General features: G+C 34.2%; 1 protein-coding gene across 14 annotated transcripts in view; it reads left to right on the forward strand.

Annotated features, from left to right (window-relative positions):
* Nucleotides 1-15,104, forward strand: part of LOC102924940 (AGBL carboxypeptidase 4) — a 1,182,350-nt gene that overhangs the window by 66,696 nt on the left and 1,100,550 nt on the right. For all 14 annotated transcript variants that reach the window (XM_076564763.1, XM_076564765.1, XM_076564757.1 and 11 more), the window contains one exon: nt 12,418-12,540. In XM_076564763.1, the coding sequence (XP_076420878.1) occupies nt 12,418-12,540 (123 nt within the window). The remainder of the gene's footprint in view (nt 1-12,417; nt 12,541-15,104) is intronic.

Below are 15,104 nucleotides of genomic sequence, written 5' to 3' on the forward strand. Positions count from 1 at the left end.
AGTTGCTATTTTTATAGCCTTTAATCAAGTTCTACAATAGTTTGTAAACATACACTTTGCATCTTTTTGTTTAAATTGCCTGAAATAATAAAATCTTACACATTTTCTTTATTGTACTTAATCATTTCATCCACTTCAGTCAATTGTTTGTAACTCTTCTGTTTAAAATACTTTGTTAGATAATATGGAGGAAATAACATTATTGTCTTTTGTGAAACTTAAATTTAGAGTAGTGTAGAATCTATTAGTTTTTTATTTAGTTTGTTTTCTTAAAATGTGAATTTAAAGTTACCCAAATTCTTCAACTCAGATCAAATCAGTATATAATCCTTTGAAACTTATTTTATATGATTGAGAAAAATTTCTTCTGTTATGGTAATTTTTGTTAAATTTTTGTAATACTAGTGGATTAAAACTAAGTTTTTTAAAACTACATTTCCTTCATGAGTTGAATCAATGTGTGTGTGATTGGTTATATATATGATAAATACATATATTTGCACTAGTTAAGATCAGAGCACACAATTTATCTTTGTTAATTTGGCCCAACATCATTGATTATGATTATGAAATGGTTTGGATCTTGCATTTGATATTTATATGCTTGTGACTAATAGCCTATTTTTGAAACATCCACAAGAATTATGATAAGGACCTATTTTCCCTCATCATTGAATAAAAATAAACCTATTTGAGTAATGATTTTTTCAAGTAAATGTGGAAAATTTAATTTTAACATCTGTAAAGTTTGTCATTTCTTTATTTTTATTATCTTTTATACTAATTTATTACTACTGATACATTTGTAAGAGATATGTAATATTCAAAACCTTATCAGCTCTCCCACTTTACTTTTCTCTAGAAAAAACTTGGCTTATTTTCCATCTTTTGTACCTTTGATGTTTATTACCTCTTTACAACAACTCCTTTTTTACAACATGCAATCATAATATATAGAGAATATAGAGCACTTTAAAATACTTAATTACTTCACATCTCTGCCTACACTCTGAAGGTTGTACTAATTTTATTCATTTCTATATGGCAAGTACTCAGCAGAGTGCCTAGGACTGAGTTAGTACTCTGTGGTTGCTGAGGGAGATTAATAAGATCTACCAGCAACCTTGAATAGTTCAATTTGCAGAACACTGCTGGAATTCTTTGAATATTGAGTCTGGCAGAAATAGATTAGGAATACTAGCCAGATGTTGTTTTTAAGGGTTCTGTTTTTAGGCTGTAAATTAAAATTTCATTTAGAAGTACAAGTCTAATTTGGGAACCAGAATGCAGTTGTAGAGTTTGACAAGATTACATATGTAAATTCTCCGAGGGCTGATCCATCATCATTGCCTTCTTGAAACAATTCAATCTGTGTGGAGAACAGTTTCTGGGCCTGTGTGACAGGCTGAAACATACCAGACTCTTGCTCTTCTAGCTCTCCTCCCTACCTCATCAGCTTACCACCACATGATTCTATAGAAGCAGCTTTCTCATTTTCTTTCTGTGATGAATGGAGGTGTCTCTATTAATAGTTACTAAAGGAAAATATATTTCTTTCCATTATGACTGGCTTATAAGTAAAAAAAAATTAAGTTCTTTATTGGGGAGTGAGCATTAAGGAATACTTAGTTAACTGTAATATGAAATAATTTGAAATTAAAAAGGTGTAATATAGTACTATACAAGACCAAAGTATAAAAGTTCTTTATTATTAAACACTGGAAAATTGGATGCATATTTCTCTTTCAGGGAAAAATTAATCAACCATTTGTTTTGAACAGCTGTGAGATGTTGCAAAATTGAAGTCTCAAAAACATAGCTCTGATGAATTTGGGTTCATCTATGGTCATAACAACTAAAAAGTAGCCAAGCAAAAATTCAGTCTTAAATCTGTATTTCTTCAACTCCTATGGCACCTACTGTATTGTCTGTACTTGGAGTAACAGAATATGTCTTCTTACATATTTTATTATTTATTATAACATTTTACTATATGATCAGTGTTTCAAGACTGTTAATATTCTTTTAAATATTCTGTTACTGAGTAAGGAACTGAATTATAGCTTATGTATCTTATATATTATTATTAGTTTTAGGCACCAGATAGGGTGTACACAAAATTAGATCTGTACTGTCTATTCAGTATTGAAGCATGCTGTGATTAGCTATAGTTAAAAAATCTAGATCCCTTGTTTGTGTTATAGATCTATATGACTGGAGAGAATTGGGACATGTATTGGCGAAATTATTAAGGCCACTCCAACGTAGTTAAAAGGAAGATTTATTTAGTGGGTAATTTACAAATGAAGGGATAGGTAGGTCGCAGGATCTGGGGAAGGTGTATCTCAGTCCAGTGGTGTTCTCTGGAGCTCTGCTCAGTCAACCTCCACCGTCTAGGGTCCAGCAACAGAGAGAGCGCTGGCCCCTCTTGATCTTGGGTCTCCAGGATCCTCCCTTGGCCCCACCTTGTAGGTGTGACAGTTGACAAAGCCTCAAATTCCCAAATATACCAAGCTGGCTTTAGAGATGGAATTGGCTCACCCCCCTCTAAACCCAGACATACTACTTAAAAAAAATGGTTAAGAGATTCTTATGTCCTAATTCAGAAGAGCTCTCTGGTGTGGGACAGAGAAAAACCAATATTTTTATTTAAAACAGGTTGATTATAAATACAATCTCTTTCTAAAAAAGGGGGGGGATACTTTAGATATGATAGGATAAAAGGGTAGATTAATGAACCTACTTTTAAAGAGTAACAACTTGTTTAAAATGTTTTACATTGCTATAGATTTTAGTTTATTGATACAAGTTTAAACTTAATTTTGTTATACTGTATATATATATTTCTATTCTTGTTTAAGGTATTATGTTTATGTAACTCATTTAAAATTGTAATGGATAATTAAGAAATAGATTAATAATTAGTCATCTATGATAGTCATATTTATAGCCATGTTAGTTAAGTCTTCTAGGTATACATAGATATATTTCAGATAGATAGGTAATCTTCAAACATTTCAAAGACCCACAGAATATGGCATTTAAAATGTTTTAAAAATTTAGACTTTCTGGACAGTGAGACATGCCTACTCCTGGCAGCACCGATTTACTTTGGAGAGGAGGATGGGCATCAAAGACACTCCATATGGAGTTTATCTTCACCTTGACAAAGATAGTCATTCAGGAAAGAAATGGCACCCAATGGCTCAAGTTTCCACCTTAAACCTGAGAAGGAATATAATGGTACTTGTTCTTGCCTGGACTGCTTGATTGACTGGACATGCAAGACCCATGAAAGGATGACCACTGAACTTTGCTTGACAAGATGGTTCCTGCTTCGCAGAGAAAACTGCCAGACATTCTACAAGACACACACACACAAAAAAAAAAAAAAAAAAGATGGAGAGACTCTAGCACTATGAGCTGAAGACAGATGCCCCAACTTTATAAAGGAACATTAGGAGACTGTTCAAGCTGTCAGCTGTCTCTGTCTACCCTGCAAGACTCCCGAAAGTTGCTTACATCCTTCTCCCATTTCTCAGGTAATATTATATCCTTCTGAGGTCTTTGATGTGGTTAAAGACTAGATAGTTGTAATTTCCTCAGTTATGATAAAAGATAAGTTAGACATAAAACCTTAAACTCACAAATATAAGATAGATAGGATATCTTCTTTATCTTCTTTAATATTGTAACTGTGATTCTTGCTCGATAATTGTTTTGTTATATGTAATTTTACTATGTTAAAGTTAAAACCTTCCTTTTAAAAAAAAGAAGAGGGGGAAGTGCTGTGGATATTGCTCTATATAAATAAAACACTGATTGGCCAGTGACCAGGCAGGAAGTATAGGAACAAGGAGAGAGGAGAATTGGGGGAACAGGAAGAAGGAGGGGGAGACACTGCCAGCCACCGCCAGGACAAGCAGCATGTAAAGATGCCGGTAAGCCACGAGCCATGTGGCAAGGTATAGATTTATAGAAATGGGTTAATTTAAGATATAAGAACAGTTAACAAAAAGCCTGCCACGGCCATACAGTTTATAAGTAATATAAGCGTCTGAGTGATTATTTTATACGTGGGTTGTGGGACTGTGGTGCTTGGTGGGACCTGGAGAGAAGCTCTCCAGCAACAGACATGTGCACTTGACAAATTCACTTCAGAAGTGAGTTGCTACTGTACACTTTGTAAATCTGTTTACAGTGTCAGCAAATAGATACATGGTTTTTAGAATGCTAGGAAGAAGCTGTGTAATGGGTGTTAGTTCACTGAGATTGAAATGCCCACACAACTATGTATAGAGGCACATGCATGTTGTGGAATATTATTTTTACTAGGCAAAGATTTGTTATATTTGTTTATGCTATGGAATATTATTTTATGTGAAAGTGTATTATATTTGTTTCTGCTGCCCTTGTTAACAATGCAGAGATGTGTTACTTTTGTTTGTACTGCATTTGCTTAATTATGTAAAGATGTGTTGCATTTGTTTCACATTGCCTGCCTAAGACACCTGATTGGTCTAATAAAAAGCTGAACTGCCAATTGCTAGGCAGAGAAAGGATATTCAGGGCTGGTGGGCAGAGAGAATAAATAGAAGGAGAAATCTAGGCTTATCAAAAGGAGGAACAAAAGAAGAGAACAAGAGAAGAGAACAAGGAGGAAAGAGACATGCCTGGGGCCAGAAGCCAGGCATCTGCCAGCCAGACATGAGAAGCAGTGAAAGTAAGATATACAGGAAGAATGGTAAAAAGCCCCAAGGCAAAAAGTAGATAAAAAGAAACAGGTTAATTTAAGTAAAAAGAGCTAGCCAGAAATGAGCTTAAGCTAGGCCTAGCATTCATAACTAATAAGAAGTCTCTATGTCATGATTTGGGAGCTGGCCCAAAAGAAAAAGAATGATACACATGCATATAATCCTAGTACTTGTGAGCCTGAGGCATGAGAATCAAGAATTTAAGGATAACTTGGGCTGTATAGTGTGAACTTGTCTGAGAAAGTCAAGAAATAGCCAATGAGGGGGCTCACATCTTTAATCCCAGAACTGGGGAGGCACAAGACAGGTAAATCTTTGGGAGTTAAATAAAATTCTGATTAACTTAGTGAGTTCCAGGCCAGGCCAGCCAGGGCTATACGGTGAGATCCTATCTTAAAAACAAAACAAAAAGCAAAGCCAAGAAACAACAAAACGACTAAAACATAAACATAAAAAAATTCCACAAACCAACCCAAATAAATATATTTTCTTTCCTAAAACATTCTCAAGCAGAATTTTCAGATTTATTATTATTATTTTGGTTGAGAATTAGTGATAGTAGGCTAATTCTCATCTTTAATGTAATCTTTAACCAGAATTCGGAATCCTTGGGAAGATATCATAAAAACGAACCTTTTAACAGACTCCTTTAGCTACACTAATACATTGGGGTAATACATTACCTATTCAAATGTTTTCTGGTTTATGAAATGGAAACATGATCTATATAAGGATCAATTTTTATTAATAAGCAAGCTTCTTAATTTGAGCAATATGAGTTACTTATACCCTTTGTGTGAAGTAGTTTTCAACATAAAAATAAAACAAAGTGTGCTTTAGTCACATCCATCAGCGGCATAACCCATTTAAGTGTCAAAATTCTACACTGCTCTAATAAAATCTATTTCTAGATGTCTCAACAGGCCTATTTATCAGTCTGAAATAAGATATAATTATCACATTATCTCACTAGGTATGTGCTACATTTAACGATGCAAATCTTTCCTCATCATCCCAAATAAGCTCATAATTTATTCCTAAATATTGATATTCAGAGTTGTTTTTATAAATATGTAGAACCAATGTCATCAAGGTATATACTAACAAAAATTGAAGATTAATATTTACTTCTTTAAAGGTAAACCTTAACTATTTTATTCAATGTTTCATTCCTAAATTTCTTACACTAAAAATTTCACTGGTGTTCTGTCTCTATGTTTAGAGAAAAATACATTGCACACAATGATAATGAGGGTGCTTTCATGTATAATAAAAGAGGATGCTACAATATGCAGTGTTTACTTCAAGGAAAAGGCACAATTCCTTCTTCATGGATTTTAAGTGACCCCTTTCCTTTTCTGAATTCTCCTTTATACTCTACAGAACTTAATCTTTTATTCTCTTTGGTAAATATACATATTTGGTGATATACCTGTCTCAAAAATGATGGCAGTGATGTAATAATAGCAGACCACTTACTGATGAAGTGTTGCATTCTAGATTATTCACATGTATTTTATGTGACTTTCAAGAAAGCACTGAAAGTTAAGAAAACAGACCCAGAGTTACTTAACAGAGGTTATAATACAGCACATATCTGAATTAAATGATTTCAGTTTCTCAAGTTTTTAAGACATTAAAATCCAAAGTCATACTTCAGATTATTAATGCCTTGCCTAAGTTTTGAGTATTTTAAAATCAGAGTTGGAATCTGAAAATGTGCATAAAACAGGGTTTAGGCTAAACATGAATATGTACAGAAGTCAGGAACTCAGAAGTTATTCCATAGCAATTTAAGCTGTCATTTGAGATTATTTTATACCCCTGTATTTGTCATTGTTTGTAATTTCATATGCACATAAAGTGATCAGTTCTGTGTCCCTTGCCCTTGCCTTGTTTATTTAAATAATTATTGTGGTTTTGATCTGACTGTCCCTGACAAGTTAATGTGCTGAAGGATTGATTGGCAGCTAGTGGTGCTATTTGGGGAGAGTCTTGATGCTTTAGAAAATAGTTAGCTGGAGAAAGTAGCCACATCCTGATGTCTGTCCTGGCCTCATCTCTGCATTCTTCTCAGACTCTTGTTTGCCACCAGATGTTGAAACACTTGCTGACCTCTACGGCCAGCCCTTTTTACCATTGTGCCTTGGCCAATCAGCCATGTACTGAACTTTTTAAAGTTACGAGCAAAATAAATTTTTCACTCCTTAGGTTGCTGTCTTGGGAACTTTTTAAAGTTATGAGCAAAATAAATTTTTCACTCCTTAGGTTGCTGTCTTGGGTATTTTGATTATGTTTATAAAAGAGTAACTGATAATAATCAATCATAATGTGGAATTAATATTTCTTATTGTTTATGCCTGTGTCAGTTAATGCATTTTGGAGTTCCTTGTTTTCTTTATTTGATCTCATTATATCATAACTGTTTATCATATTAAAATATAAATATAAAGCACTGGGAGGTTTAGAGATGGCTCAGAGATTAAGAGCACTGGTCACTCTTCCAGAGGATCCAGTGCCTTCTTCTGGCATCTTTTGGAACCAAGTCTGCATTGTGTTGTACATACATACATGCAAAATATACATATACATTAAATAAATAAAAATATAAACTACTTTTAATTTATTTGATTATTTAAAATATACATATACTGTGCTTTCATCAAGTAAACCAAAAATCCAATGTTTAAATAAAAATTAACTCCTAAAATCTCTTTAAATTTTTTTCATAAGTCAAGAAATATTTAGAAATTATTGACATTTTCTTAAGCATTGTATGGAATGGAGATGCTGAAAGTATTGATAAAAGGTAAGACATTAGCCTATTCTGGTGTGAAATTGTATGATCACTAGAAGGAGAAATTTATTAGAAAAATAATTCTGAAATAAATGCACAAAAAATGTGCTGTGTGAACACAGAGGGTTATTTTATTATCTTTACATGAGAAAGTTAAGGCAATACTTCCTGGGGAAGATGACATTTCATGCAGATCTACAGTCTGAATAGCACTCTCCACAAGGAAAAAAGGGTGTGTGCATATCTGGTCATCGAAGAAAAAGTTAAGAGTGCTCAGATTTTCATGTATCATCTCATACATGGATTTACTATAAATAGAAGCCTTAAAAGTGCTGGCTGACAGGGATGTTACGACAGCAATCTAAAGAATGATGATGCTGTTGGTGACATGCATGATTTTTCTAAAAATATGGTTTCATTTGAATAAAATTATGAAAAAATTAGATACAATTTTTCTGGATTTTTATTTTAGTTGTGGTTAGAAAAATTTACAAAGTGCTTAGTAACATAGGTGGGTTCTCAGCTCACATAATTGTAAATGGACTTATTAAGTAAATTAATATCTGGTATTATATTTGGAGGTCATACAAGATTCTTTTTTTGTAGTACACCAACCATTCCTGGCTCCCAACAACTAGGCACCTTCAGGTTGCTTTGTTTCATTAGTAATCATTGTACATACTATTTTCATTGATAACCTATTCCATAGACTATAGACATTCCATACAAGTATTGTAAGCTCTGTTCCAGACTGCTGAATTAAAACACATATCTCAATAAAATTATACATGTCATTTTTTGTTTCTAGTACATTAGAAGTGTTATGTTTATTTTATATTTGATTGAATGTGCAACTCATGTCTACTATATGTGTGTTTGTGTCTTAAAGCATTCTATTGCTAAAAATGCTTGCAATCATCTGAGTCTTAGTAAGTTGTTATCTCTGTGTTGGTGGAGGTTGCCTCAGGACTGATGGCTGCTAGGTGATTAGGTGGTAGATGCTAAAGGTTGGGTGACTCCGCTATTTTCTTAAATAAGGCAATTAAAATCTGTTTCATTAACAGACTTTTGTAAGATTTTTTTTGTCAGGTATGGTGGCACACATCTGTAATCCCAGCACTTGAGAGGCTGACTTAGGAGAGTTGCTTCAAGTTTGAGATACCCTGCAGTACAGAGTCAGTACCTGTTTCAAGTAAAGGAAACAAAAAAACATGAAAGGAAACAAGACATTATCAGAAAAGATTTCTCTGTAGAATGCAGTATATCGCTACTTTGTTACCCAAAGTACAGCTCTAAAAATTGGAGTCCTGCTATCAGTTATTTATGTTGTAATCTAAATCCTTAGTTTTAATTTCAGTGATGTTCACAACCTTTCTATCAAGAGTAAATTCTGGGCCAGGCATGGAGGCATATGCTTTAATCTCAGAACTTGGGCGGCAGAAGCAGAGGGATCTCTGTGAGTTCCAAGCCAGCTTGGTCTTATATAGAGAGTTCCAGGACAACCAATGCTACATAGAGAGACTTTGTCTCAAAATACAAAACAAAAAACATATACACCAAGTAGCTTCTACCTCAAGAAACCATATTTTGCTTAGAAAGAAATCCTCATTCCTACAGATTTTATCGCACTACCTCAGTAGGTTAGTTTTTTTTTTTTTTAAGACAGGGTTTCTCTGTGTAGTTTTGGTGCCTGTCCTGGATCTTGCGTCTGTAGACCAGGCTGGCCTCAAATACACAGAGATCCACCTGGCTCTGCCTCCCGAGTGCTGGGATTAAAGGCGTGCGCCACCACTCCCGGCTCAGTATGTTAGTTTTAATTAAAAAATATTTGGTAATTCCAGTGTCTGCTCATTTTTCCCATCTGTCTGTCTTTAGTTTGTTTTTAGGTAGTAGTATATTTTAATTGGGATACATTCATTGACATGGTAGTGGTTTTCATAAGGATATTTTCATTCAAGTATATAGTACATCTTGAACATGATTTTTCCCTGGTTTGCTGTTTGTTGCTGTGATAAAACACTGACCAAAATGGCTTGGAGAGGAAATAATTTATTTTGGTTATACTACAAATCACAGTCTTTCATGGAGAGTTGTAAGGGCTGAAACTGAAGCAGGAACATAGAAGCAGAAACTGAAGCAAGACTCCTCACTGGCTTGCTCCCTATAGCTTGTTCAGCTTCTTTCTTATATAACCCAGGGCTGCCTCTCCAGTGGTAACATCCACTGTTCTTCTTCTTGAACAACTCTTATCTTGTGTCAAAGTTGACAGAAACTTCACAGAACAAGCCCCATACTCCCTTCCCTCTCATTTATTCCTACTCCTATCTCCAGTTAGTGTCCAATGTTCTCCTCAACAGTTTAATACACTATTTTTCTTAGTTTTATATGTTCCACAATTTTCTACTGAATGCTGGATCTCTACTGTAAGACATCAGAAAATTATGTAAGCATTCTTTTTCATTGGGAATGGATGTACCCTTTCATTAAGACCCTTTTGTGAATACTCATTTCAAGCTACGTAGCTGATCACTGGTGTCCTCTCTCCTTTTCTTGCTCCTCCCTCTTCTCTTTTTTCCTTCTATTTATTTCTTCTACCTGGCAGCCTTGCCTATTTCTCTCTCTTGCCTAGCTATTGGTCATTCAGTTCTTTATCAGCTATTTATCAGATATTTTAGATAGGGAAATTAACACAGCTTCACATATTTAAATAAATGCAACATAAAAGAATGCAACACATCTTTGCATCATTAAACAAATGTTCCACAGCATAAACAAATGTAACACATCTTAAACTAATATTCCACAAAAGATTTATTTTTTATTTATTTATTATTTATTTATTTATTTATTTATTTTGGTTTTTTGAGACAGGGTTTCTCTGTGTAGCTTTGCGCCTTTCCTGGGACTCACTTGGTAGCCCAGGCTGGCCTCGAACTCACAGAGATCCGCCTGGCTCTGCCTCCCGAGTGCTGGGATTAAAGGCGTGCGCCACCACCTCCCGGCTTATTTTTTATTTTTAAAGAGTTATTTGTATCACGTGGGAGACCTGCTCCCACTTTTCCCTAGGGTTCTCTTGAGGAGAGAGGGGCAAGAAATATTTAGATAGAAAGATAGTGTGGAGATTGAGACAGACAGAAACACAGGATAGCTTCGGGAGGACCTGGATCAATATCCACAACTCCCTTCTGTCTCTTCAAAGGACTTTTTATAGGAATGCCAAGGGGCAGGGCAAAAGGCCTCCCCCAGCACAGCCAAGTGCAGACCCTTCCAAACACCTTGTAACCACACTTGTAAGCCATTCCTTATTGCAGCTCTGCTGGGTAAAGCAAGCTCATATCTCACTAGGAAACCTCTGTAGGCCCCCACAATGTCACTTTAAATCATGTGTCTGTATGTATCTCTGTGTAGCTATGTTAATGTAGTGCAGGTGTCTGTAGAGGCCAGAGCCATTGGATCCCCCAGAGCTGGAGTTACAAGTGATTGTTAGCTACCTGATGTGGGTGCTGGGAACCAAACTCTAGTCCTCTTTAAGAGCAGTATATGGTCTTAAAATCTGAGCAATCTCTGTAGCCCAACATAGATGTTGATCTCTATATTTCTGTCCATACTATGAAAGTAGAATAATTATTCTACTTTAATAAAAATTATTAAAGCTAGAGTGGAGAAGGAAGGACAATTTGTGTGCTATACTCAGACTCACTTAGGTCCCATTTACCCCTGTTCAGGGATGGAAGTTTTACTCTCCTTTAGCACCAAAACACTCTGAATCTTTGATTGGTCATGTTTGAGTTTTTTCTTCTACCCTACACATAAGAATATGTCTAAAATCTTGGTCTTACGACTCTTTTCTGCATCTCCTCCTGGTGTCAAAGAATATTCTTTTATTTTCCTTCCTGAAATGACTCACAGTTTTACACTAAGATGATAAGGTTTCTGTTTTCTCTCCTAGTGGAATATGGCCTTTCATTTTTTCCATAAGAGATGCTGGCAGTGGTAGAATTTTATAGCTTTTCTGTAATATAAATCACTCTTCTTATGCAGGCATGTAGCACAAAGGGCATTTTTCTGAACTAGTATTCTGGCCCTAAACTTTATCCAAAATATCTGCTAGAGGTTAAGAAAGCAACTTCAAGCAGATGTGAATTCCTACTGTGTCTGTGACTTTACTGGTTTTATGCTGTCATAGTTCTTTTATGTGATCTTTAATTTTAAAAATGTATCCTTTTTTTTCTCACTTGTATGGTACCCAATATTTCTTCTTCCTATAGTCTTGTCATAGAAGAGTCAATTCTTACAGCATATCTTTTATTCTGATGCCTTATTTTTCTTTGATATCAAGTATTTGCTTGTCCTGCAGTACCAGTTCTGTGATAGATTTGAGAAAGTTATGGTTTTGTGTTTTGTTGGGACGTTTCCTATTGCAAGCAATGGATATTACATTTTTCTACATCTTAAATAGAAGTAACTTCCAAAGAATCAGACTTTCTCTCAGTTCTCAGATTATTTTTGTGATGGAACTTGAAGACACTGTGGTGATGTTTGTAGAAGAGTTGCCTCATTCATACTAAAACAACATATTTTTATGATGAATTACAATAACAATTATTAATGAGTTGATTCAGTTTCATGAACATATTTTAGATTTCAGTAATGATGCTAGATATCTTTAAATCTAAATATAGAACAACCTGGAAAATGAATTTATACTTCTCTTTTTTTGTTATTAGAGGGCCCAACTTTAGTATGTGATAGAAGTAAGATTTCAACCCTCATCTTCTAAACTTCAAAATGCATCCTAATATTATTGAATTTTTATTGCAAAATACACTTAGATTTTTGTTTAATATTACTCTTTTTCTTGAATAGGCAATGATATAGGAAATGAGGATGTCATTGGAGGGAATGTGAGCAAATATGTGGTGCTTCCAAATGGATACTCGGGACAACCCAAGAAAGGACATCTTACCTTTGATGCTTGTTTTGAAAGTGGTAAGTATATTAAAAACATTTATCTTTGAGTTTATCTGAGGAGGCTGCTTTTTCGTAATCTAACCTAGTCTTAGCATTTATTGTGATTCAGTCCACTTAGTTTTTCACCATAATGGAACACATTTTTGGAAAAAAGTTAATTACAAAGGAATTAGCATTAACTTGGAAATACTGGATTTTCAGTGCTCTGTATTATTAAATACATAATGATGATATTGCTGTTTTGAAATAGAACTGGAATTATTTGGCAGTATTATACATTTTTATTCTTTGAATGTCTCCTCTATACTACATAAGTCTAAGACATTCTCAGAACTTAGTCTTTTGGAGATAGGTTTCTTTGTACTTTTTTAAATAATTACTAATTGATGACAGTATAAAATATGTCTCTAATTATTACCGAAGTATGTTTTCGTATAAACAAAAAGTAAAAATATCATTACCATTAGAAAACATTTAGACACAAACAAAGAACAGAAATAATAATTTCTCATAATTCAAAGATTTGTGAGTTAACTTGGAGATACTGGATATTTAATTGTCTTTATAATTAAATATATAATAAATGGTATTGCTATTTTGGAATAAAACTGGCACTATTTAGCAATGTTCTATTTTTTTTCTTTGAATGTCTATTCTGAATGGGTGATCAAGATTTGACTGCATATTCCCATTTAATAGGAGCTGGCTCTTCCTAGCTTTCTATGTCTTCAACTTAATCTTCTGAATAATGCATAGTAGATACTCAGAATATTCTGAAATATTAACAAGAAATGTAAACATAGTTGTATTTACAAGTAATTGTTAATTTCCTTTAGGTGTGTGTGTGTGTGTGTGTATCTGTCTCTCTGAAGAGATAGCCCAATGTCAATTATATGACAGTTCTTTGTACCCTGAAGGTTTTTGATAGCAAACAAATGGAAATCTTCTTTTACGAAGTAGTTTTTATTTTATAAGTCCACATTATCTTTTCTTGATATGGCTGATGTATGAGACATCATAAATAGAATAGATTAAATGAGAAAAAGTCATTGTCTTTTGACTTTGCAGGACAGAAGCCTGAGATCAAGAGTTGTTTCCTTCATGTTATATGAAATCATGTGCTCAATGATTCTCTTCTAGCTTCTGTTGATTTGTTACTAAATTTTTTATTCACTGGCTTGCAGAAACAACCTGATTTCGGCTTTCATCTTGATATGGTATTTTCTATGTTTGTGTGTATCTCTAATTTCCACTTGATGCCAATCATATTGTATTATGTATACTTAAATGATTTCAAACTTGAGTACTTATATAAAGCCTTAACTTCTAGTAAAGTCATATTCTAAGATACTAGGGATAAAGGTTTCAATATATATGATTTTTGAGGGGACACAACCAATCGTTCACTCAGTATTGCAATGCTGTTCTTTTTTGGCATATTTGAATACTGTCTACATAATTAGGAACAGTATTTTCTTTATTTTTCAAGCTTGTAATTCTGCCTTTTCTGGTATCTACTTGTTTCCTGAAAAGTACCTTTTATTACTTTTACCTTAGTCAAGGATTCAAAGGCCTTTTATAATAACACCAATATTGCAAAAGTAGAGATTTCCCTTATTTTACTGATTGGCTGATTGGATGTTTTGATTTAGTTAACACCTGATAAAATAGATATTCCTTTTTTTTTTGAGACAGGGTTTCTCTGTGTAGCTTTGCACCTTTCCTGGAACTCACTTGGTAGCCCAGGCTGGCCTTGAACTCACAGAGATCTGCCTGCCTCTGCCTCCCGAGTGCTGGGATTAAAGGTGTGCGCCACCACCACCCGGCTAGATATTCCTTTTAAAGAATGTCTTTTCCTTGGGCACAATCTAGATTTTCATACCTTATAAGAAGGTTTAGTGTAAGAAATTTCCCAACCTGAAAACATAATTGCTGAATTATTAATACTTGTTTTAGAACATGTAGATAATTGGTGATATCACTTACATTTGTTGTAATATCCAGAAACACCCTCTCAGACATGTTTAATCTGAGAGTCACTTGTTCCAATTTGGTTAACACATAAAGTTAACTGTCATAGGAGAAATAGCAGACCAAGCCTTTTTTTAATTTGTATGTGTACATAAATACATGGCATACAGTCTTAGGAACCGACAAAAATGCAGTTGTGGATTTTCTGGGGTCCACTATGAGATAGATAAACTATGTACTAAAAACATAGAGTAAGTCTTCCTAATGGGCTTCCTGAAATGTGAACAACATTGCAATAATTTATTCCATGAGATTATAATTTGTAACATCTTTCCAATAGGCTGAGTGATGTTAACCATTTATTGGTGAACACAATCCAATAGCCATATCAAATAATTCGTTTAACATATACAGATTTCATATGATATAGTTCAATTCACAGATTTATTCTAGGGTGTTTAACACAGGATGTAAGATTATTTTTTTCCTTTGGTCGTGTCTTGTAGTTTGCTAAGTTTTTATGCTGTAAACTTACTCCCAGGTTTGTCCAGTCTTGTGGCATTGTGACACAGTGTTGTTATCTATAAAGTTCACTCTTGAGAACTAGAACT

The sequence above is a fragment of the Peromyscus maniculatus genome, chromosome 2, assembly GCF_049852395.1.
Source record: "Peromyscus maniculatus bairdii isolate BWxNUB_F1_BW_parent chromosome 2, HU_Pman_BW_mat_3.1, whole genome shotgun sequence".
NCBI lineage: Eukaryota > Metazoa > Chordata > Mammalia > Rodentia > Cricetidae > Peromyscus > Peromyscus maniculatus.